The sequence below is a fragment of the Oncorhynchus mykiss genome, chromosome 1, assembly GCF_013265735.2.
Source record: "Oncorhynchus mykiss isolate Arlee chromosome 1, USDA_OmykA_1.1, whole genome shotgun sequence".
Lineage (NCBI taxonomy): Eukaryota > Metazoa > Chordata > Actinopteri > Salmoniformes > Salmonidae > Oncorhynchus > Oncorhynchus mykiss.
The window spans coordinates 53,423,157-53,450,368 of record NC_048565.1 but is presented as its reverse complement, the minus strand read 5'-3'; the positions used below and the strand labels follow the sequence as shown (position 1 = coordinate 53,450,368).

The following is a 27,212-nucleotide window of genomic DNA, read 5'->3' as shown; positions in this document are numbered from 1 at the left end:
GGATTTGAGGAATGACTAGGACGGCTACGACACGCCTGTTAATCAGAATTAATCAGGTACGTGGAGAAGACATTGAATGACTATGACCAAGACATTGACAAATTGAATTAAGAGGTGAACAGTGCAATATGGACAAAATAATTGTAAGGAAAACATGTATCAAACAGTTTGAGGACAATGCAAGTGCTACTTCCCATCGTTTGGACAATGTGCAAAATCACACAGTGAAACTACCCAAACTGGTCAGTGAAACGTTATTGGAAGACATTAGCCAATGGAAAACGCTTTGGAGTCAATATGACACGGAAATTGAAAAGAACCCAAATCTCAGTAAGTCAGATAAGTTTACCCATCTCAAGTCATTTCTAACTGGTAGGCTGCAAATGTAGTTGTGGGCCTAGCATTATCTGATGAGAACTAAGACAATGCAATCAGAATGCTAATGAATCGGGGGCCTCCCGAGTGGCGCAGCGGTCTAAGGCACTGCATCGCAGTGCTAGAGGCGTTACTACAGATCCGGGTTCCTTCCTGGGCTGAGCCGCAACCGGCATTGGCCGGGAGTCCCATAGGCCGGCGCACAATTGGCCCAGCACCGTCCGGGTTAGAGGAGGATTTGGCCGGGGGGGCTTTACTTGGCTCATCTCGCCCTAGCAACTCCTTGTGGCGGGCCGGGTGCCTGAAGGCTGACCCCGTCGCCAGTTGAACAGTTTTCCTCTGACACATTGGTGCAGCTGGCTTCTGGGTTAAGCTGGCGGGTGTTAAGGAGCGTGGTTAGGTGAGTCATGTTTCAGAGGACGCATGACTCCACATTTGCATCTCCCAAGCCCAAGTTGCAGAGATGAGACGATCAAAAATTGGGGGAAAAAGGGGGGTTAAAAAAAATTCTAATGAATCGATTTGGACATACAAATCTAGTCATTATTGAACAAGCTCTTAAACTTGACTTCAGCAAAGAAAGCAACAAACATTGAAATCCAAAAACATAATCTAGACTCAATGGGGGTTGTAGAGGTAATTTACTATTTCCAATACTAATAGAAATTATCCCTGAAGAGACCACTTGTTCACAAGATCGGCATGGCCGATTAATATGGGCCGATTTCAAGTTTTCATAACAATCGGTAATCCGCATTTTTGGACGCCGATTATGGCCGATTACATTGCATTCCACGAGTAAACTACGTGGCAGGCTGACCACCTGTTACGCGAGTGCAGCAAGAAGCCAAGGTAAGTTGCTAGCTAGCATTAAACTTATCTTATAAAAAACAATCAATCTTCACAACTTAACTACACATAGTTGATGATATTACTAGGTTAACTAGCTTGTCCTGCGTTGCATATAATCAATAAGGTGCCTGTTAATTTCTCATCGAATCACATCCCACTTCGCCGAACGGGGGATGATTTAACAGAAGCGCATTCGGGGAAATATTATCGTTGCACGAATGTACCCAACCATAAACATCAATGCCTTTCTTAAAATCAATACACAGAAGTATATATTTTTTAAACCTGCATATTTAGTTAGCAAGCAATATTAACTAGGGTAATTGTGTCACTTCTCTTGCGTTCATTGCACACAGAGTCAGAGTATATGCAACAGTTTGGGCCACCTGGCTCGATGCGAACTAATTTGCCAGAATTTTACATAATTATGACATTATAATGAAGGTTGTGCAATGTAACAGCAATATTTAGACTCAGGGTTGCCACCCGTTCGATAAAATAGAGAATGGTTCCGTATTTCACTGAAAGAATAAACGTTTTGTTTTTCGAAATGATAGTTTCCGGATTTTACCATATCAATGACCAAAGGCTCGTATTTCTGTGTTTATTATATTATAATTAAGTCTATGATTTGATATAGCAGTCTGACAGAGGTGGTAGGCAGCAGCAGGCTCGTAAGCATTCATTCAAACTTTACTGCGTTTGCCAGCAGCTCTTAGCAATGCATGATTCAGTGCTGTTTATGACTTCAAGCCTACCAACTCCTGAGATTAGGCTGGCAATACTAAAGTGCCTATTAGAACAACCAATAGTCAAAGATATATAAAAAACAAATAGTATAGAGAGAAATAGTCGACGGGTCATAATTCCTATAATAACTACAACCTAAAACATCTTAACTGGGAATATTGAAGAACTGGGAATATTGAACCACCAGCTTTCATATGTTCTGAGCAAGGAACTTAAACGTTAGCTTTTTTACATGGCACATATTGCACTTTTACTTTTTTTGAGACAACACTGTGTTTTTGCATTATTTAAACCAAATTGAGCATGTTTCAGTATTTATTTGAGACAAAGTAGATTTTATTTATGTATTAAGTTAAAATAAAAGTGTTTGTTGTAATTGTCATTATTACAAATATATATATATATATATATAAAAATCAGCAGATTAATCGATATCGGCTTTTTTTTGGTCCTCCAATAATCGGTATTGGAGATGAAAAATGATAATTGGTTGACCTCTAGTTCTCAGTGTTAAAGATCTCATGAATGAGGTCGAGAGCCGAGAGGGGACGGCTAATCTGACACCGACACAAAAGCAGGAGAACGTTCCACGAGAGAGAGAAGGAACGGGAGACAGGACATGGGAGAGGAGAACATTCGTGAGAAGAAATCCCAACACATCCTTGACAGCAACTTTTCCCACAAGTGCGAAGGAGGAGTTACAATGTATATTCTGTGACAGAATGGATCACAAATCCAAATACTGTAATGAGTTAATGGTGGAAATGAGAAAAGCTGAGGAGACCAGGCAAGTGTTGTGTGTCTAGGTACAAGATATACATCACCGAACAATCTGCACTCAATCAGCCAATCAGCGCCCAGAGTACACAATGCGCAGAGACTCGCCAAGAACGCACAGGCCAATTGCGCACAGAGACATGCCATAGAGAGCACATGGACACATCAGATGCTGTAGTTTCTATTTCACCAGGAAACAGTGAAGGTAGCACAGTATTACTGCAAACAGCTACAGTGTTTATACAAGTGCCTAAACAGAGTCAAGTAGCCAGGTGTTTTCTAGACGGGGGCGGCCAACACAGTTGCATTAAAAGACATTTCACGAGCACTTAAATTACTTGTAGTAGGACAGGAAGTCTTGAATATGCATATGTTCGGCTCAGTTACACCCAAGAAAATAATCTACAGGAAAGTAGCGTTTGAGAAATCTGAAAAATAGCCAAGCTATTGGAGACACCCCAAGTGCGCAAGTCAAATATGAAATTGGAAAGTGAAAAGATGAGAAGAAATCTTCGAAGAGAGAGGACTGCATGGGACCCAACATCCCGATCAGAGGTATGAACACAGAAGAGTTGTCTATTCTAATAGGAGGTGATCGTTATTGAAAAATTGCGACAGGAAGAATTGAGAGACTGAACGAAGGACTAGTGGCTCTGGAGAGCACAATTGGATGGCTAGTGCAAGGCACAGAAACATCCGCGTTATCAGTCACATATGAACCTCAAGACATTGGAGTAAGTTAAATGTGGAAGAAACATTTCAGTTGAATGCATTCAGTTGTACAACTAACTATGTTTTATTATCTCAATGCCATACTGTGTTTAACTGTGTTCGATCTTGCCAAGTCATCTTGTTCCAAGAGGACCACAATGGAAATAAGTCCCAGACTTTGTGTGTTATCCTCTATGATTTTACCCATGTGCATGTTTGGCTTTTTCAAGTTTTGTGTGTGCTTGTTTTTAAAAATGGTTGAATTAATAAACTGAACTAAACTAAAACTAGGGATCCCCCTTTCCATTTCCTTTCCCTAATGCACATGAGTGGGGGAGAAGAGCAAGCGCTTCTGAGCAATAGCGCACATTTTGGGAAACGGAATCTATCGGTTATTCACATGGAAAAAGAACAGAGTGCAACACAGTTGAATCAAGACACACTATAGAAGTTTGAAGAGAATGTGATGTACATCCACAGGAGATATCAAATGAGGCTTCAATCCAATTATGTAACTGTAGAAAACAGATTACACCATCTGATGAGAAAGATGTTACTCTGCATTACAGATGTGATTCAAGACTATATAAGCCAAGGCATTGTAGAGCAGGTGCTTAGTGATCATTCAGATATCCCTCAGAGTAGTGTTTGATGCATCCTCGCATGAGAGAGATACACTTTATATACAAAAGTATGTGGACACCCCTTCAAATTTGTGGATTAGTCTATTTCAGCCACAACCGTTGCTGACAGGTGTGTAAAAATCGAGCACACAGCCATGCAATCCCCATAGACAAACATTGGCAGTAGAATGGCCTTACTGAGCTCAGTGACTTTCAACGTGGCGCCGTCATAGGATTCCACCTGTCCAACAAGTCAGTTTGTCAAATTTCTGCCCTGTTAGACCTGCCCTGGTCAACTGTAAGTGCTGTTATTGTGAAGTGGAAATGTCTAGGAGAAACAACGACTCCGCGAAGTAGTAGGCCACACAAGCTCACAGATCGGGACAACCGAGTGCTGAAGCGCGTAGCGCATAAAAATTGTCTGTCCTCGGTTGCAACATTAACTATCGAGTTCTAAACTGCTTCTGGAAGCAACATCAGCATAAGAACTGTTCGTCGGGAGCTTCATGAAATGGGTTTCCATGTCCGAGCAGCCGCACAGAAGCCTAAGATCACCATGCGCAATACCAAGCGTCTGCTGGAGTGGTGTAAAGCTCGCCGCCATTGGACTCAGGAGCAGTGGAAACGCACTGCCTTGAGTGATGAATCAGACTTTACCATCTGTCAGTCCGACGAACTAATCTAGGTTTGGAGGATGCCAGGAGAATGCTACCTGTTAGCACAAAGCCCTGACCTCAACCCCATCAAACACCTTTGGGATGAATTGGAATGCAGACTGCGAGCCAGCCCTCATCGCTCAACATCTGTGCCCGACCTCGCTAATGCTCGTGGCTGAATGTATGCAAGTCCCCACAGCAATGTTACAACATCTAGCGGAAAGCCTTCCCAGAAGAGTGGAGGCTGTTATAGGGTGACCAACTCCATATTAATGCTCATGATTTTGTAATAAGATGTTTGATGAGCATCGTTAGTTAAATGACTGCTTACTAACAGGTTCAAATCTAAACGCTGACCTGTTGAGTATCCTAATTAACTTCAGGCAGAACAGAGTAGTGCTAATGGCAGACACCACGAAAGCATTTCTGTAAATCTCACAAAACGAAATGGACAGATACGTTTTGAGATTCTTATGGACAAGTGAAATCCCCATGTTAAATGAAGAAATCAAGATGTACACTCTTGACGAGAGTTCCATTTAGAGCACCTGCAAGCCCATTGCTTTTAGCAGCCACAATCTGAACAAGTATGAGGGGGTCTATACAGACATGGTAACTTTACTGATGGAATGCGTGCATGTTGACGACCTCATCTGCAGAACAGAGGACAAAGAAACAGCCTCTGATATAACCACAAAGGCTAAAGAGAGCATGGACAGCACAAGCTTGAAACTATGCAAATGCAAAACAAATTCACACAAGATGCAAACTGAACGGACAAAAGGAGAAAGTAATGGAAAAAAATGTAAGCGAAAATTCAAACTCCTTCGAAAGTACTAGGATTAACATGGAGAACAGGCACTGACAAATTAGTGTTTGAAATGAAAGATTTGATTGAATTCCTGAAAGACAAGAAAAAAGCAAAACGAGGAGTACTTCTGCTGAACGAATATTTGATCCTATCAGATTTGCATTGGGATCAAGTGTCTATTCCAAGAAATGTGGCAACAGGGCCTGTCATGGGACGAAGAGCTTCCACAAAAATGTACATACATGTAGGCTTACATGCATGTAAAGAATGTGCGGAGCTCAGATTAAGGAAAGAAGAGGAGGGAGTATCAACCTACGTGAGTCGAGGTAACCCAAAAATATAAAGGCGAAAAAGGCACAACGTTCGCTCACCATTGAAAAATCTTTGTTTTATTCAAGCAAGGTTAAAAGATCAATGTTTTGGCCTACAGTGGCCTTCATCAGAATAACACTCAGATGAATACAGTCATGACACAAAGATGTTCGTTGTCGGCTTGTTCACAGAAAGTACAGCTTCTGAGCAGAAGACTAATTGAATCCTACAGACGAAGAACCATATATGTGACATTTAAAATAAAAAAATAAAAAGAGATATACATGAAAAATCATTATTGGACACCCTTTTTCTATAGTGAACCGGTTTCACAAGCTTTCCACGCGCTAATTAACAATCATTTTAAATTTAAAGATAGAATAACCGTTTATGTGCACCACTCAGAATGGACGGACAAGCGCACAACTTTTCTGTTGCTGATGAAAATCACAGAAATGTGGGAAAGAAACGTAAAACAAAACTAAAAGAATGGAAAGACAGGCAAAGGAAGATCTTACAGGATGCGGGAAAACCCTATACAAATCATAAGGGTCAAGAAAAAACCAAAAGAGGTATGTGGAAGAACCGTATATCAAACAATCAAGCTAGCTAGCTATAGAGTACAGTAACTAACATGTATGTTCTGAGTTGTCTAATTTGTAACTATAGAGAAAACATATTAGCTAAAGTTCGTTGGCTACTAACTTATACTTTATCGTTACAAATGTTATTGCTAGATTATAGAAGAAGCATAGCTAGCTACTTTTTCTCCATCCACCGGATGATTCGACGTGGCTACAGTAGCTAGCTAGTTAGCTAGCTAGTTATATGTAACGTTACACTGTATCCTGCAGGGAAGAGCGTGATTCTCTCCGGCTTAGAACAGGTTAGAACAGGTTAGAAATAAGACAAAACGCCTATTATTATAATAGCTATATTGAACACTTGCATAGTTTAACTTTGACAGTAATGATACGTCCATTAACGTTAACTCTAAAAGTGCAGTGTTACACAATGGTGCAATACAAACTCATTCTGTGTATAGGTTGGGAGTGTGTGAAAGATGGAGGTCCTGATCTAGCAATACCCTGAATGCACTACAGTATATTCAATTCTGAATTTATCATTGTTAATTTTTATTGCAGCATGAGGTGAAACTGAGACGTAAACCTGAGGATACAAAGGAGAACAAACGACGGAAACAAACCTTCAAATACCATGTACAGCAAGCAGGCCAGAGATTGAATGTGTGCAAGGTCACAAGTTACTTATTTACTGCTGCCACCTCAGTACAGAAGGACATTTCTTGCCTTTAGCATGGGTTTAACGCAATTCAAAACTGAATTGCTGATCATAGTGTTAAACACCAAGAGAATGGTTTTCTGAACGTTTTGTAATATTGACCTTAGGGACATGCATATTGGTACATCACATTGATCCATATTTGATATTTACAAGTTGTGCTTGTTTTGATTTAATTAATTTAATTGTATTCTATGTTTGTAGTTATTCTATGGTATGTTCACATTGAGGGCTTCATTTTAAAATGAGACTAAGATTTCATGACTCAACTTTTAAGAAAAGTCATCAGTGCTAAAGTTGATAGACCACCTTTAAATAAATCTCCATACAAATGAATTAACTACATATTGCATTTAAGTTATTTACATGAAGGGCATCTGTACTTGAAAGTACTTAAAACATCATATCAGGTGTTAAAAAAGGACATCTTACAAGAGTCATGCAAAATGTCACATATACTGTTCTTCCACAAACTGAAATCATCCCTGGAGATATACTGTTCTTCCACAAACTGAAATCATCACTGGAGATATACTGTTCTTCCACATTCTAAAAATTAAAATGGCAATAAAAAAAGTATTTTTTGAAATAACAAAAAAGTCTAAATTGTTGTTGGAAGATATGGGTATGGTGAATTATTTGTCAACCATAAAACACCTAATGTGGTACAGACAATTAATAATGTAAAAATAACTGACTATCTTAAAATTGAAAAATTGTCACATATGGTTCTTCGTCTGTAGGATTCAATGATGGAAACAGGGACAACAACCTATTACATATCTTATTAACAAGTTATGCAAATGTTTACACTGTCAAATGGCCAAAATATGGTGAGTGAATGCTATATTATGGCTAAGTCTAAACGTCATGAAAAAACTGAATTCAAGTAAGGATAGTCATACCGTCCTTCTTTCATCCCGGGATTTGTGGTATTATGGTATTACTGGCATAGGACACAAGGGGGTGACAAAAAAACATTGGCAAATGATAACAAAAGTAGCACAAGTAATAGTGGATTTCCATGGAGGCTGCTAGCTAAATATGCTCACGAGCGCAAACAAAAATAAACTAATTGCAAAGACAGGCTATCCAGCTCATACACATATAGTATCGGTCAAAAGTTTGGACACATCTACTCATTCAAGGGTTTATCTTTATTGGTACTATTTTATGCATTGTAGAATTATAGTGAAGACATCAACACTATGAAATAACACATGTGGAATCATGTAGTAACCAAAAAAGTACAGTACAGATGCTGCAGCCTACATACAGACTTGAAATCATTGGCCACTTTAATAAATGGAACAAGAGACACTTTAAAAATGTCACTTTAATAATGTTTACATAACTTGCATTACTCATCTCATATGTATATACTGAAACTATACTATCTACTGTCTCATAGTCTATGCCGTTCTGACTTTGCTCGTCCATATATTTATATTTTCTTAATTCCATTCCTTTACTTAAATGTGTGTATATTAGGTATTTACTGTGAAATTGTTAGATATTACTTGTTAGATATTGCTGCATTGTCGGAACTAGAAGCACAAGCATTTCGCTACACCCGTAAATAACATCTGCTAAACAAATAAAACTAGATTTGATTAGCAGGCAGCGTTAACTGTCCAATCACATTTTGGAACAATGAGTGCATTCTGACATCACGTGCAGAAAGCAACTCACGCTGGGGCGACCGTTAGATATTTTTGGAACTCATGTGTGAAAAAGCTAACCTCGCATTTTATCTGAGAAAAGTAGGCTGGCTATACCGAGAAAAGGACAAAACACAGACCTAAAATGCTTCTTACTGTAATTTTTGCTCAGCATCAAACAAATGTTGTGCTTCAGGTTCACTTCTCCAGAAAAATGCAAGATTAACTTTAAGCAAAACATTAGGAAATGTAGCTGGTTACATTCTCTCTATGATAAACATTAGAGATATGATGGTGATGCATCGTTTTTGCAAAAAAACAGAATGTTTCACTAATGTATTTTCTGTGAAGGGAAACTATAGTTGCATGTCCCTCATTACTCTATTGAAGCAAAATAAAAAACCACTTTCAATATAAAATGCAACCCCTGGCTGGACACTGCTGGACTCACCTGCTCTCACTTTCTCCCGTTGTGCTATTTACAAACAAACACGTTACTGGCTACACTGTTCTGGGGAACTACGGTAAGCTTCATAATGTAAAATAATGAAGATCTCTCCTCCACTTTCAGCCAGGAGAGTTTGACATGCATATTATTAATATTAGCTCTTTGTGTACATCCAAGGGCCAGCCGTGCTGCCCTGTTCTGAGCAAATTACAATTTTCCTAAATCCTTCTTTGTGGCACCTGACCACATGACTGAACAGTAGTCAAGGTGAGACAAAACTAGGGCCTGTAGGACCTGCCTTGTTGATAGTGTTGTTAAGAAGGCAGAGCATCGCTTTATTATAGACAGACTTCTCCCCATCTTAGCTACTACTGTATCAATATGTTTTGACCATGACAGTTTACAATCTAGGGTTACTCAAAGCAGTTTAGTCATCTCAAGTTGCTCAATTTCCACATGATTTATTTAAAGATTTAGTTGAGGTTTAGGGTATAGTGAGCGTTTTGTTCCAAATACAATACTTTTAGAAATATTTAGGGCTAACATATTCCTTGCCACCCACTCTGAAACTAACTGCAGCTCTTTGCTGAGTGTTGCAGTCAATTCAGTCGCTGTAGTAGCTGACGTGTATAGTGTTGAGTCATCCGCATACATAGACACTGGCTTTACTCAAAGTTAGTGGCATGTCGTTAGTAAAAAATTTAAAAAGCTGTAAAAATCTGTGAAGAGACTGAAAGTAGTGATATGCTGCTGGCAAGTAAATTAAGCAGCACTGCAGTTAGCCTACAGCTAGAGCAGTGTTGCATAACAGAGGGCCCCTGATCCCCTTATGCATCTAGTTTGTTTCAGGAAAAAGTGCACAGTCATTATCTGCAGAAAGAAGGAAAAATGGAAAGAAGGAAAGCATGAATGCAAGGTAAGGTAGAAGCAGCATCTGTCTGAGAACCAATCAGACAGACAAAACCTTGACTAGGCAGGTATAGCCTAGGCCCAGTGCATTTTAAAGTGTTGCGTAACCCTGACTATTGGAGATTAAGTGCAGTCAATTCATTAGCTGCAGAAAGAAGGAAGGAAAGCATGAATGGAGGGTAAAGAAGCAGCTAAGAACGTAAGATGAAGAAGTATGACCCAGTCAAGACAGTTTACGAATGTGAACCTCTTCAATTAGTGGCATTATCAAGTGGTATAACGGCTGGTAGAGCTTTAACTTTTTAAAATGTTGAGCTGTATGGCACAATGCCCTGTAAGGAAGAAGTATGAAAAGGTTCAACAGCTTGTGAATGTGAAACTTTTAATCAGTGGGGGATTATCAAGTGGCATAACTGCAGTGTGAGTTACAGCCATAACCTTTCACAATGTTCAGTCGTATTGCACCCTGATTAAAAGTTGTCAGATTGGCACGAACATAACTACATATTAAAACGTCTACATATCTGAATGCATCCCAGTGCAAAGCATTAAGTACATTGGTGTTACAATGTATTCATAATCCTTGACTGATTCCACATTTTGTTGTGTTACAGACTGAATTAAAATGGATTAAAAAACAATGTTTTATTACCCATCTTCACACAATACCATAACGACAAAGTGAAAAGCAGAAATACCTTATTTACATAAGTATTCAGACCCTTTTGCTATGATACTGGAAATTGAGCTCAGGTGCATGCTGTATCCATTGATCATCAAGGCAAAGGGTGGCTATTTGAAGAATCTCAAACATAAAATATATTTTGATTGGTTTAACACTTGTTTGGTTACTACATAAATCAATATGTGTTTTTTCATAGTTTTGATGTCTTCATTATTATTCTATAATGTAGAAAATAGTAAAAAAAATAAAGAAAAACCCTTGAATGAGTAGGTGCTCTAAAACTTTTGACCGGTAGTGTATATTGCGAAGGAGAGGTGAGGCATTGAGTGCAGCAATCAAGGAACGTGTACTTGACACTTTAACAACCGGCTCAAGATGACATCCACCTCATGTTCAAACATGATAAACAGCTTGGAAATAACCAGTCAGCCAAACAGTCAGTCAACAGACAAACTGGCTAATCCTCAAAGGCTTGTGGTTATTTGGCCGGCAGGCATGATATCCCCCAGGATAAAGAGAAACAGCATGCTCTCTCTTTGACAGTTGAGTGATTTTTTTGGTTTTCACTGAGTGTTCACACATAACCATGGGACACACCGTGCTCCAGGCTCGAGGGACCGGGCATTCCAATGTGTGTGTGTCACTGTACTAGTACACTCGGTGTGTGTGTGTGTGTCATTAGGCCTACGCGAAGACCAATCTGTTTTTAATTTGTACAGTGGACTAGTATTAGGGACAATTTTCAACAGTGACACAACTATTTCCTTAAAGGGCCACTCTGTGATATTTCCATCCTTGTAAAGTGTCTAACCCCATCATAAGCCAAAACATAAGGTTGTTTTATACTCTAATTTGAAATAAGGGGTAAACTATCAATAAATGATCAAGTACTCCAGTCATTTAGATGATGTGCACACGTCCATGTTATTCAATAGTACACTGGGGTTTCGATAATGCTTGTACAGCTGCAACATTGTAATAACATGGAATAGCTAACTGTATCCCACTGTGAGCCATATTTAACATTTTTATCTGAGTGATAACAGGTCTATCCAGCTGTTAATCGGAACAGCAACAACAGTAAGAGAACAGAACAGAGAATAGAGAACAGAACATTGCTTTGGACACTAGGAAGTCATATTGGACCAAAACCAAGTGAGTGGTTGTCGTGGTGAGCTGCTAACCCTTTATATGCTATTGTGTTCTTTCAACTTTTAAAAACGGTAAACATTTATTTTTTGAAAGACCAATTCAATACAATTGTGTTATTTGAAATGCTCAAATAATAATCCAAACTTATGTTAGGCAATACTGAACGGCATGAGTGTGTTATTAAAATCTGTTGAAAATATTAACACGGTTATAAAGAATAGACTCCTCCAATCCCCCCTCAACATTTATATGAAACACAAACTATAGTGTACACAGTGTAGCATACAATCGCGTAACGTTACTTAAAACGCAACTAAACCCTATTCAGGGCAATAGTCGCATAGCCCATAACCCAGTGAATGATCAGATATGAGCGAGAAGTAGGACAACAGATGTTCACATACGGAGGCATTCGATCCGTTATGATGACGATTCAGTACAATGCCTCCAATGTTTGAGAAGCCTAGCTCATAAACTATGCTGAGTAGAAGAAAGGGAAAACAAAAAAGTCGTCAAGTTACCATATCGTTCCGGCTGTTGAGGTATTTTTCGACTTGTGATAAACGTCTCACTGCTGCGCTGGGCATAATCACCGTGTTCGTCTCGCGGTCCGTTTTAGGAACTATGATCGGTCTAGAGTTCCGTTCTCAATGTTTCATCATCTGTACTCTCCCACCATGTCGACCAACCCTTCACACATTGATCTGACCACTCTCGTTTCTCCTTTCCAAGACCTAAAATACAAGAAAACAACGTGCACTCCGACACCGCCCACTTTAAGGTCTGCGGAACACGAGGGTGATGAGTTCAACTCTAGTCCACCTAGTCCTAGCCTCTGCAGAGTGGTCTCAACTAGTTACCACCCTTTTTTTTCAATTTCTGCCTAAAATGACATACCCAAATCTAACTGCCTGTAGCTCAGTACCTGATGCAAGGATATGCATATTCTTGATACCATTTGAAAGGAAACACTTCGAAGTTTGTGGAAACTTGAAATGGATGTAGGAGAATATAACACATTAGATCAAAAACATGCGTTTTCAAAAATGCAGCATCTTTGAAATGCAAGAGAAAAGGCCATATTTATAGTTGTAGGTGTCTTTTGGCTGTTGGCCACCAGATGGCAGCAGTGTGTGTGCAAAGTTTCAGACTGATCCAGTGAAGCATGACTAAATAACTATATAGAACATACGAAAATGCTATAGTGATAAAAAAAATGGAAGTCCACACACTCCCGGGAATGTCATACATGATGGATAATTAACCTCCCTACAGAAAAGACACTAACTAACCTTTGCACATCTAGATGGCCGGGAGGGGTGGATGTTTAGGGCCTGAGACAGCAGGTGTTCAAACTGTAGAACCCAGTTACTACATTTGAATCTAAAAGGGGATTTTATCAAACAAAACTATGCTACCTACCTTTTATCTCTGGGACCCTCAGGATCACAAATCAGAGCAAGATTACTGAATGCAAGTACATTATTTACCTTCAGAGGTGAATGTATCAAACCAGTTGCAGTGATAAGTGTTTTGTTGTTGTGCACTCTCCTCAAACAATAGCATGTTATTTTTTCACAGTAGTGACTACTGTAAATTGGATAGTGCAGTTAGATTAACAATAATTTAAGCTTTCTGCTCATATAAGACATGTCTATGTCCTGGAAAGTTGGCTGTTACTTACGACATTCTAGTCACATTAGCGCACAACCGTCCTGGTTTAGGGACACCAATCCCGTAGGATGTCATATTATTTAGTAGATTCAATGATTGTAAAGATGGGGAGAAGTTTGTTTGTAATAAAGATACGCTTAGTTATTTTGACCCCACACTCCACGAAGCAAGTCCTGCAGGCTTTAGTTTGATCTTATCTTGATCATTGTCACATGGTCAAGCGTTGCAAAGACCTGGATTAGCTGCAGTTGGCCTGGAACTGAGCGGCACATCTTGCTCTTCATTGTAATCAGAGGGCTAATACTAATGCTATGCATCCCAGTCTCTCTTGGCTAAGAGTTGAGGAGAGACTGACGGCGTCACTTCTCGTTTTTGTAAAAAAAAAACGTGTTGTTTGAAAAGTCAATTTACACTCAGCACAGACACACACACTTACCCAATCAGAGATGCCACCAGGGGTGTTTTCACAGTCCCCAGGTCCAGAACAAATTCAAAGAAACGTACAGTATAATACAAAACCATGAGTGCATGGAACTCCATTCCATCTCATAAAGTGCAAGTGATCAGCAAAGCTGGTTGATTTTTTTAATTTTTTTAAAGCACCACCTTTCAGCACAACGACTCTCCCCCATGTGATCTACTTGTGTGTATGTACTGAGATGTATGTGTAACTGATAGATGCACACACACGCACACTACACGTTCATGTTTTTCAATGTATGTCAATTGTAAAGTCTTTTTTGCCTGTAATGTATTTTCTGTTACCTGTCGGACCCCGGTAAGAATAGCTATGGCAATTGGTGTCGGCTAATGAGGATATTACTAAATCAAATCAAACGTGAAGGACATAGAATATGCTGGGACGGATCCTGCAACACAGTCAGCTTGCCTCAGCCGTGGGGAACCTGAATAATATATTTTCAGGTGTGTTTTAACTCCACCAGTTACATGCCACTTGATTGGGAACTATTATGGTTGTCTTGCATTGCATTTGATGTGATACTGTACAGCTACAATGTATTTGTGTATTAATACCGCTCATCCCTTCCTGTGCAGTGCCTGAGTTAGCGGCAGAGCTAATGTAGGGCCACCGCAAGCTCATGAACCCAGAGGGCTCATGGAATGACCTCATGTACGATCAGCACTGCATGGGCATCAAGAACACGCACAACATGAACCTCATTCGAAACTTTAGCAAAGTGCAGGGCCTGTCGGACGACCTGGCCAAGCAATTGTGTATAGTGCTGCAGCACACCATGGGCAAGGCTGGAGGCCACAGTGAGCAGGGAAGTTGGTGCAGTGCTTCCCAACAGGTTCTTGACAGGTTCTTCAAGCTCTACCACAACACTGTGTCCATCAGGGTGCAGGAACTGGCTGCAGAGGACCTGGCAGCCAACACGATCGTGTCCCTCCTCACCTGGTCCTCAATTAATACTTACAAAAGTAAGTCTGTACTGCCCTCTGTGACTCATGTAGCATCAGAGATATCTACACACCAGTCCAATCATTCCTTGCTATGCTAATGTTACGGACAGTGGCTTGTACTAACTGCATAATAACACAAATTGGACTGATGCCCAGATATCGCCTGCAGGAACTCTTTTGGAGGACTCTGATGATGAGAACTTCCCTGGTTTTGAGTAGTATGAACCTCACCTGCCAAAGCCTGCATTGTCTCGGTTTCTACAGGCTTGGTTTTTTAATGCGGGGGAGGAGTGTGGCGAAATCCTGCACAGAGCCTTCACCGTGCGTTGCCACTAAGTGTGCACCCGCTGTCAGGAAGGCAGAAGTAATACAGCTATCCTACCTGTGTGTGAGCTCTCTGAAAACTGCTGCGCTGACAATGTCTATGCAACTCAGTATTGGCGTATTTAGATTATAAAAGGTAGTTTGCCTGTGTTATCGCTCTACTCTCGACGTGTTTGGAACCTGTTGCGGTCGTTCAATCATTTCATCTCATGGAATACGAGCAGCATTGTTGTGAAGCCTAGAGAGAAAAAGCGAGAGCGCAAGAACAGTTCTGAATATTGTCAGACTGCATCTGTGAGACTCTTGAGCAGTTTACAAACATTAACAAGTGTCTGACAAATGGCTCAGCTTATCACTACTCCAACCGTAACAAATGTGCAACAACAGAAAGGGATGACACCATGGTAAATTTCTGAACATCTGAAAGGACAAAAGCAGACTGACACTCAATCTCTATCTGTCGCTCGCTCGCATACACAAAAACACATACATACACACACACGTACACATTTCACACTCACTTATCCACTCATTATCTAAACCTCCACACCCATAGCCTATTCCCCCCGAAGCCAGTATCAACCAAACACCAAACAGAGCCCTCAAAGCAATTAAGGATTAAGGATTTATCAGGACATTGGCTTGAGTGTTAACTCTTTGCTCAGAGACCCACCCTACCAGGACCAGAGTCCATGGGATTGGGAAAAGGCCAGCCATTCCAGACTAGTTTATCTTGCATCATAAATTGCTTAACTTTGTTCCTTTTCTTTACAAACAATTGTTACTGTTCTTAGATTTGAAGGTGTTTGAAGGCTTACTACCTGAATAGGATACCTTATCTGGAGTTCAAACAGACATGCTGTTGTTACGACGTCTCCTGTTCTGTTGGCGAGGCTTGGGTTGTGTCTGAAATGCAAAACTTCTTATGAGTGAGTGGTCACCAGTATGGACACAGAAAGAGAACAGGGCCCGTACTCACAAAGAGTCGGAGTGCTGATATAGGATCAGTTAAGTATGCAACAGGTCAAACATGTATGACAAGTGTGAGACACAGTAAGCAGAAAGAGACACATTCAAATTCCACTACAATCATAATGAATATGATTGATTATATGGACAGAGAGGATGTGATCTTACTCGGAGATGCTTCGTGCCCAGTGCAGTAAAATAATAGTTCCAATGCCAAAAGGGGCAAAAGGGAAGTTGATTGATAATAGGGATATCCTTTTCACACCAATGTACCGGTAGGGATATCCTTGTCTCATCACGCACCAGCGACTCATGTGGCGGTCCGGGCGCGGTGCGCGCTAACCAAGGTTGCCAGGTGCACGGTGTTTCCTCCGACACATTGGTGTGGCTGGCTTCCGGGTTGGATGCGCGCTGTGTTAAGAAGCAGTTTCGGCTTGGTTGGGTTGTGTATCGGAGGACGCATGACTTTCAACCTTCGTCTCTCCCGAGCCCGTACGGGAGGTGTAGCGAAGAGACAAGATAGTAGCTACTAACAATTGGATACCACGAAATTGGGGAGAAAAAGGGGGTAAAATTTATTTTAAAACATTTAATAAAATAAATAAATAAAAGATAATATGATCGGGGCCGTGCAGAAGCGGTAGAATCAGATATGAGGATATTAGATCCCTGGTTACGTGACAATGGAATCTAAAAACAGAAGCCAGCAATGTATTCACTAGGTCATCAAGTTTTAATGAGAGTTCCATTTTTAGGAGACATTCACCAGGTGACAACAGCAAAACAGGGCTGACATATGTCTGTGCTTGTGTCACTACTACCCCATTTGTATCAGCCTGATAAAATATTGATCAACCAATAGGACTAACTTCCACTTTAAGACATTTGACTCGGATAACACAAAGCTGTTAGGACCTCAATATACAGATTTTGCTAAATTGACATGTAAAGACATGTAAATCATCTAGGCCTATGTGAATAACATTTACTGCTGCTCATTATGGTACCAACATAATAATGCTGAGTTTAGACAGGCAGACCAACTCTTTTTTTTTTCTCAAATAATTGGTATTTTGTCCAATCACAATAGATCTTTCACATCAGATCCTTTTCAGAGCTGATCTGATTGGTCAACAGATTTCATTCGTGAAAGAAAATGACGGTCTGCCTGTGTGAACACAGACCAAGAGCTGTAACGTAATCTGGATCTGGGGAGACTTGCCTATTTTTATCAAATTGGTCACCATTTATCACCTCTTTGCAAAAACAATAATAGATATTCATACCTCTGGCATAGTCCGCTGCAAGAACAACGTCACAACAGGATAAGCCGCATAGTCATAAGAAGGTCAAGATTATCTACACACAGTATAATAAGCAATTATACTATAGATTCTTATTGTTTTGAATGGTAAGCAATGCAATCTGAACAGAAAACCCCCCCAGAAAAGTCAGTCAATATTATTGGGAAATATGGTAATCCAGGTCAGAAATAGCCTCTTGGACCCTGGGTCCAAGTCACCTTGACTGCATTGTGGGTAGATAACTGCCCCTTTTCTGATACTCACAGAGAAACCTTTATGATGCAGATTGTTGACCTTCTCAATTTATTGAAACAGTGGGTACGCAACATCAGTCCAGCAGCATGATCCATAGAAATGGCAATTTCTCATTCTGCATTCTGTGTCTCACCTACTCAAACCGTATTGAATGACAAATTATTTTTGTGATATTCAGCAATATCAATTCTCTCAAATTCTGCAGCAAATCACATGCGTATAGCTTTTTAGCTATACTCTTATTGCCTATATACGCCTAAAGCTGCTTATATACATTCTTAGCTAAAGCCTCTCATAATACAAGTGAGTGTATGGGTTAATGGGACACTTGGTATTACCATTTAGCTGAGAGCATGTGGTTAACTCCAATTCACCTCATGTAGAGATCAATATCAGCAACAATGAAAGTACACTTGACTCCAGGGACTCCATTAAGACATTACATACTATACCTTTTTGAATATGAATAAAATCTTGGGGTCACCATCAATAAATCCTACATGCAGGTTCTCTCAACACAGACTTAAGCATAGTCCTGGATTTTTAGTCCAGGCTTAATCTGGACTAGATTTCATCTGTGTTTGGGAAACCAGCTCCATATGTAAAGCAATTTAACTCTGGAATCTCCCCATTCCTCTGCCTCATTTTCTACAGATTTACATTGAATTGACCTGGAATTACTGCAATTCATTCATTTAAATTAGCCTGTACAGACCAGGGGCCAATCTTTCAAAAATGATCTGCTAGGATTTCTCCAATCGGATAGGATTAAATGTTAGAATTGGGTTTTCAAAACTGAAAAATGTGATTCTGATCATCTGGATATGGATAAGGATTGGGTCATCCAATCTCACCTTTAAATCAGGATTAAATGTTGTTTTTACATTTTTCAAAGCTCTAAGGTAGTGATTAGGATAAAATGCATATTGAGAAAGACACCAGTGATAATGCCTATGAAAGGGCAGAAAAGCAGACTTGTTGGCTGAAGATCAAGTTGTCATGCTCCAACAAAGAGACAAATCTGTGCATTCGCTTACTCCAAGCACACTTGAAAGATGCCCAAGTTGTGTTTTCAGATGATAATATGTATTTAGAATGAGGTGGTGATTTTTCAAAGCACTGAAAATCCAGATTGTAGGATGTTGATAGTGACATCTGGATCAGAATGATCCACAAGAGGTTGGTGGCACCTTAATTGGGGAGGATGGGCTCCTGGTAATGGCTGGAGCAGAATCAGTGAAATGGTATCAAACATGGTTTCAAGGGGTGCTGCAGCATCCTCTGCACCCTTACTTCCCTCAGCTACAGTGGGGCAAAAATGTATTTAGTCAGCCACCAACTGTGCAAGTTCTCCCACTTCAAAAGATGAGAGAGCCCTGTCATTTTCATCATAGGTACACTTCAACTATGACAGACAAAATGAGAAAAAAAATCCAGAAAATCACATTGTAGGATTTTTAATGAATTTATTTGCAAATTATGGTGGAAAATAAGTATCTGGTCACCTACAAACAAGCAAGATTTCTGGCTCTCACAGACCTGTAACTTCTTCTTTAAGAGGCTCCTCTGTCCACCACTCGTTACCTGTATTAATGGCACCTGTTTGAACTTGTTATCAGTATAAAAGACACCTGTCCACAACCTCAAACAGTCACACTCAAATGTCTACTATGGCCAAAACCAAAGAGCTGTCAAAGGACACCAGAAACAAAATTGTAGACTTGCACCAGGCTGGGAAGACTGAATCTGCAAATCTGTTTGAAGAAATCAACTGTGGGAGCAATTATTAGGAAATGGAAAACATACAAGACCACTGATAATCTCCCTCGATCTGGGGCACCACGCAAGATCTCACCCCGTGGGGTCAAAATGATCACAAGAACAGTGAGCAAAAATCCCAGAACCACACAGGGGGACCTAGTGGATGACCTGCAGAGAGCTGGGACCAAAGTAACAAAGCCTACCATCAGTAACACACTACGCCGCCAGGGACTCAAATCCTGCAGTGCCAGTACATGTCCAGGCCCATCTGAAGTTTGCTAGAGAGCATTTGGATGATCCAGAAGAAGATTGGGAGAATGTCATATGGTCAGATGAAAACAAAATAGAACTTTTTGGTAAAAACTCAACTCGTCGTGTTTGGAGGACAAAGAATGCTGAGTTGCATCCAAAGAACACCATACCTACTGTGAAGCATGGGGGAGGAAACATCATGCTTTAGGGCTGTTTTTCTGCTAAGGGACCAGGACAACTGATCCGTGTAAGGAAAGAATAAATGGGGCCATGTATCTTGAAATTTTGAGTGACAACCTCCTTCCATGAAGGATGAAACGTGGCTGGGTCTTTCAGCATGACAATGATCCCAAACACACCGCCCAGGCAACGAAGGAGTGGCTTCGTAAGAAACATTTCAAGGTCCTGGAGTGGCCTAGCCAGTCTCCAGATCTCAACCCCATAGAAAATCTTTGCAGGGAGTTGAAAGTCCGTGTTGCCCAGCAACAGCCCCAAAACATCAATGCTCTAGAGGAGATCTGCATGGAGCAATGGGCCAAAATACCAGCAACAGTGTGTGAAAACCTTGTGAAGACTTACAGAAAACGTTTGACCTCTGTCATTGCCAACAAAGGGTATATAACAAAGTATTGAGATAAAATGTTGTTATTGACCAAATACTTATTTTCCACCATAATTTGCAAATAAATTCATTAAAAATCCTACAATGTGATTTTCTGGATTGTTTTTCTCATTTTGTCTGTCATAGTATGATGAACATTACAGGCCTCTCTCATCTTTCTAAGTGGGAGAACTTGCACAATTGGTGGCTGACTAAATACTTTTTTGCCCCACTGTATGTCTGTCATAGGATGCTGCTGAGGGTAGGATGGCTCATAATAAATGGCTAAAATGGAATGGAAACCATGTGTTTGATGAGTATGATACCATTCCATTTATTCTGTTCCAGACATTACTATGAGCCCGTTCTCCCCAATTAAGGTGCCACCGGCCTCCTGTGATGAGTGCGCAACTTCTGCAAGGTCTTATGCTCTACTGCTCTGTGCCACTACGCAAAAGTAATGATAATGCATGCAATACTTTATTATTCAGTATGGAGACAAAGTGGAGTCGCAATTCAATGACTCAGACACGAGATGTATGTAGCAGGGATTCCAGACAATCATGGATTATAAAGCAAAAACAAGCCACGCCGTGGACACTGACATCTTGTTCCCGGACAAGCTAAACACCTTCTTCACCTGCTTCAAGGGAAACATAGTGCCACCACCGCCGACGTAAGACATTTAAGCGTGTTAATCCTCGCAAGGCTGCCAGCCCTGATGGCATCCCTAGCCGCGTCCTAGACCAGCTGGCTGGAGTGTTTACGGACATATTCAATCTTTCCCTATCCCAGTCTGTTGTCCCCACTTGCTTCAAGATGTCCACCATTGTCCCTGTAACCAAGAAAGCGAGAGGTAACTGAACTAAATGACTATCGCCCGTAGGACTCACTTCTGCCATCATGAAGTGCTTTGAGAGACTAGTCAAGGATCATGTCACCTCCACCTTACCCAACATCCTAAAGCCACTGCAATTTACATACCGCCCAAATAGATCCACGGATGACGCAATTCGCCATTGCACTGCACACTGCCATCTGGACCTACACTACCGTTCAAAAGTTTGGGGTCACTTAGAAATGTCCTTGTTTTTGAAAGAAAAGCAAATTTTTTAGCAGATAAAAATGACATCAAATTGATCAGAAATACAGTGTAAACATTGTTAACGTTGTAAATGACTATTGTAGCTGGAAACAGCAGATTTTTATGGCATATCTACATAGGCCCATTATCCGTAACCATCACTCCTGTGTTCTAATGGCACGTAGTGTTAGCTAATCCAAGTTTATCATTTTAAAAGGCTAATTGATCATTAGTAAACCACTTTGCAATTATGTTAGCACAGCTGAAAACTGTTGTCCTGATTAAAGAAGAAATAAAACTGGCCTTCTTTAGACTAGTTGAGTATCTGGAGCATCAGCATTTGTGGGTTCGATTACAGGCTCAAAATGTCCAGAAACAAATAACTTTGTTCTGAAACTCGTCAGTCCATTCTTGTTCTGAGAAATTAAGGCTATTCCATGCGAGAAATTGCCAAGAAACTGAAGATACAACGCTGTGTACTACTCCCTTCACAGAATAGCGCAAACTGGCCCAAAACAGAATAGAAAGAGGAGTGGGAGGCCCCGGTGCACAACTGAGCAAGAGGACAAGTAAATTAGTGTCTAGTTTGAGAAAGACGCCTCACACGTCCTCAACTGGCACATTCATTAAATAGTACCCACAAGACACCAGTCTCAATGTCAACAGTGAAGAGGAGACTCTGGGATGCTGGCATTCTAGGCAGAGTTCATCTGTCCAGTGTCTGTGTTCTTTTGCCCATCTTAAGGTTTTATTTTTATTGGCCAGTCTAAGATACGGCTTTTTCATTGCAACTGTGCCTAGAAGGCCAGCATCCCGGAGTCGCCTCTTCATTGTTGACGTTGAGACTGGTGTTTTGCGAGTACTATTTAATGAAGCTGCCATTGGAGGGCTTGTGAGGCGTCTGGTGGAGTGCTCAAGAGATGGTTGCTCTTCTGGAAGGTTCTTCCATCTCCACAGAGGAACTCTGGAGCTCTGTCCGAGTGACCATCAGGTTCTTGGTCATTTCCATGACGAAGTCCCTTCACCCCAGATTGCTCAGTTTGGCTGGATGGCCAACTCTAGGAAAAGTCTTGGTTGTTCCGAACTTCATCCATTTAAGAATGATGGAGGCCACTGTGTTCTTGGGGACCTTCAACGCTGAATACATTTTTTGGTACCCTTCCCCAGGTCTGTCCCTCATCATAATCCTGTCTCGGAGACCTACGGACAATTCCTTCGACCTCATGGCTTGGTTTTTGTTCTGACATGCACTGTCAACTGTGGGGCCTTTTTATATGGACAGGTGTGTGCCTTTCCAAATAATTTCCAATCAATTGAATTGACCACAGGTGGACTCCAATCAAGTTGTAGAAACATCAATGATAAGCAATGGAAACAGGATGCACCTGAGCTCTGAAAAACTTATGTAAATAAGATATTTCCATTTTTTATACATTTGCAAAAATTACAAATGAACTGTTTTCACTTAGTCAATTTTATTGTATTGTATTGTGTGAAGATAAGGAAAATGATTTAATCGATTTTAAAATAAGCTGTAACGTAACAAAATGTGAAAAAAAGAAAAGTGGTCTGAATATATTCCGAATGCTCTGTACAGTCGTGGCGAAAGGTTTTCAGATTGACACATATTCATTTTTTAAGTCTGCTGCCTCAGTTTGTATGATGGCAATTTGCATATACTCCAGAATGTTATGGAGAGTGATCAGATGAATTGCAATTAATTGCAAAGTCCCTCTTTGCCATGCAAATGAACTGAATCCCCCCAAAAACATTCCCGCTGTATTTCAGCCCTGCCACAAAAGGACCAGCTGACAACATGTCAGTGATTCTCTCGTTAACACAGGTGTGAGTGTTGATGAGGACAAGGCTGGAGATCACTCTGTCATGCTGATTGAGTTCGAATAACTAGCTTCAAAAAGGAGGGTGGTGCTTGGAATCATTGTTCTTCCTCTGTCAACCATGATTACCTGCAAGGAAACATGTGCCGTCATCATTGCTTTGCACAAAAAGGGCTTCACAGGCAAGGATATTGCTGCCAGTAAGAATGCACCTAAATCAACCATTTATCGGATCATCAAAAACTTCAAGGAGAGCGGTTCAATTGTTGTGAAGAAGGCTTCAGGGCGCCCAAGAAAGTCCAGCAAGCGCCAGGACCGTCTCCTAAAGTTGATTCAGCTGCGGGATTGGGGCACCACCATTACAGAGCTTGCTCAGGAATGGCAGCAGGCAGATGTGAGTGCATCTGCACGCACAGTGTGGCGAAGACTTTTGGGGGATGGCCTGGTGTCAAGAAGGGCAGCAAAGCCGCCACTTCTCTCCAGGAAAAAACATCAGGAACAGACTGATATTCTGCAAAAGGTACAGGGATTGGACTGCTGAGGACTGAGGTAAAGTAATTTTCTCTGATGAATCCCCTTTCTGATTGTTTGGAGGATCCAGAAAAAAAGCTTGTCCGGAGAAGACAAGGTGAGCGCTACCATCAGTCCTGTGTCATGCCAACAGTAAAGCATCCTGAGACCATTCATGTGCGGGGTTGCTTCTCAGCCAAGGGAGTGGGCTCACTCACAATTTTGCCTAAGAACACAGCCACGAATAAAGAATGGTACCATCACATCCTCCGAGAGCAACTTCTCCCAACCATCCAGGAACAGTTTGGTGACGAACAATGCCTTTTCCAGCATGATGGAGCACCTTGCCATAAGGCAAAAGTAATAACTAAGTGGCTCGGGGAACAAAACAGATATTTTGGGTCCACGGCCAGGAACTCCCCAGACCTTAATCCCATTGAGAACTTGTGGTCAATCCTCAAGAAGCGTGTGGACAAACAAAAACCCACAAATTCTGACAAAATCCAAGCATTGATTATGCAAGAATGGGCTGCCATCAGTCAGAATGTGGCTGAGGTCCTTGATGATCTTCTTGGCCTTGCTGTGACACCGGGTGCTATAGATGTCCTGGAGGGCAGGCAGTGTACCCCAGATGATGTTTGGGCAGGCCGCACCACCCTCTGGAGAGCCCTGCGGTTGCAGATGGTGCAGTTGCCGTACCAAGCGGTGATACAGCCGAACAGGACTCTCTCAATGGAGCATCTGTAAAAGTTTGTGAGGGTCTTACGGGCCAAGCTGAATTTCTTCAGTCTCCTGAAGTCGCTGCTGCAACTTCTTCACCACACTGTCTCTATGGGTGGACCATTTTAGATTGTCAAGATTGTACGCCAAGGAACTTTAAGCTTTTCACCTTCTCCGCTGATGTGTGATGCTCCCCATCAGGCCTTTATGGTAGAGTGGCCAGATGGAAGGCACATGACAGCCCACTTGGAGTTTGCCAAAAGGCACCTAAAGGACTCTCAGATCATGAGAAACAAGATTCTCTGGTCTGATGAAACCAAGATTGAACTCTTTGGCCTGAATGCCAAGCGTCACATCTGGAAAAAACCTAGCACCATCCCTACGGTGAAGCATGGTGGTGGCAGCATCATGCTGTGGGGATGTTTTTCAGCGACAGGGAGACTAGTCAGAATCGAGGCAAAGATGAACGGCGCAAAGTACAGAGAGATCCTTTATGAAATCCTGCTCCAGAGCACTCTGGGCCTCAGACTGGGGCGAAGGTTCACCTTCCAACAGGAAGACCACCCTAAGCACACAGCCAAGACAATGCAGGAGTGGCTTCAGGAGTCCTTGAGTTGCCCAACCAGAGCACAATCAAACATCTCTGGAGAGACCTGAAAATAGCTGTGCAGCGAAGTTACCCATCAAACCTGACAGAGCTTGAGAGGATCTGCAGAGAAGAATGGGAGAAACTCACCAAATACAGGTGTGCCAAGCTTGTAGCGTCATACTCAAAAAGACTAGGAGGCTGTAATCACTGCCAAAGGTGCTTCAAGTACTGAGTAAAGGGTCTGAATACTTATGTAAATGTGAATAGTTTTTTATTTTTAATAGAGTAGCAACAATTTTTGTTTAACCTGTTTTTGCTTTGTCATTATGGGGTATTGTGTAGATTGATGAATTATTTTTTTTAAATCAATTTTAGAATAAGGTTGTATCGTAACAAAATGTGGAAAAAAATTGCCACACTTTGCCTTGATGACAATTTTGCATACTCTTGGCATTCTCTCAACCAGCTTCACTTGGAATGCTTTTCCAATAGTCTTGAAGGAGTTCCCACATATGCTGAGCACTTGTTGGCTGCTTTCCTTCACTCTGCGGTCCAACTCATCCCAAACCATCTCAATTGGGTTGAGGTTGGGTGATTGTGGAGGCCAGGTCATCTGATGCAGCAATCCATCACTCTCCTTGGTCAAATAGCCCTTACACAGCCTAAAGGTGTGTTGGGTCATTGTCCTGTTAAAAAACAAATTATAGTCCCACTAAGCGCAAACCAGATGGGGTGGTGTATCTCTGCAGAATGCTGTGGTAGCCATGCTGGTTAAGTGTGCCTTGAGTTCTAAATAAATCACTGACAGTGTCACCAGCAAAGCACTCCCACACAATTACACCTCCTCCTCCATGCTTTATGGTGGGAACCACAATGCGGAGATCATCCGTTGAACTACTCTGCATCTCACAAAGACACAGCGGTTGGAACCAAAAATCTCAAATCTGGACTCATCAGACCAAAAATGACAGATTTCTACCGGTCTAATGTCCATCGCTCGTGTTTCTTGGCCCAAGCAAGTCTCTTCTTCTTATTGGTGTCCTTTAGTAGTGGTTTCTTTGCAGCAATTCGACCATGAAGGCCCGATTCACGCAGCCCGATTCACACAGTTGATCTTAAGATATGTCTGTTACTTGAACTCTTTGAAGCATTTATTTGGGCTGCAATTTCTGAGGCTGGTAACTCTAATGAACTTATCCTCTGCAGCAGGATAAGTGGAATGTGGTAACTCCGGGTCTTCCTTCTTGTGACGGTCCTCATGAGATCCAGTTTCATTACAGTGCTTGATGGTTTTTGCTACTGCACTTGAAGAAACTTTCAAAGTTCTTGAAATTTTCCGCATTGACTGACCTTCATGTCTTAAAGTAATGGACTGTCGTTTCTCTTTGCTTAGTTGAGCTGTTAAGCCATAATATGGACTTGGTCTTTTACCAAATAGGGCCATCTTCTGTATACCACCCCTACCTTGTCACAACACAACTGATTGGCTCAAACGCATTAAGAAATTCCACAAATGAACTTTTAAAAATGCACACCTGTTAATTGAAATGCATTCCAGGTGACCTCATGAAGCTGGTTGAGTGAATGCCAAGAGTGTGCGAAGCTGTCAAAGGCAAAGAGTGGCTACTTCGAAGAATCTCAAATTCAAAATATATTTTTATTTGTTTAACACTTTGGTTTCTACATGATTCCATGTGTGTTATTTAATAGTTTTGATGTCTTCACTATTATTCTACATGTAGAAAATAGTACAAATAAAAACCCTTGAAAGAGAAGGTGTCCAAACTTTTGACTATATAATTAATTTATACTCCAGACATTGCTCTACCTAATATTTATTCATTCCATTATTCTACTTTTTAGATGTGTATTGTTAAGTATT

At 41.1% G+C, this 27,212-nt stretch overlaps 1 protein-coding gene across 2 annotated transcripts in view; it reads right to left on the bottom strand.

Moving 5' to 3' along the window:
• LOC110525151 (transmembrane and coiled-coil domain protein 3) overlaps positions 1 to 12,835 on the bottom strand; it is a 48,020-nt gene extending 35,185 nt beyond the window's left edge. The window contains exon 1 of one of the 2 annotated variants that reach the window (XM_021605103.2): positions 12,546 to 12,835. In XM_021605103.2, the coding sequence (XP_021460778.1) occupies positions 12,546 to 12,611 (66 nt within the window). In that variant the 5' untranslated portion in view covers positions 12,612 to 12,835. The remainder of the gene's footprint in view (positions 1 to 12,545) is intronic. The other variant, XM_021605109.2, reaches the window with a different exon arrangement.
• Positions 12,836 to 27,212: the final 14,377 nt, after the last annotated feature.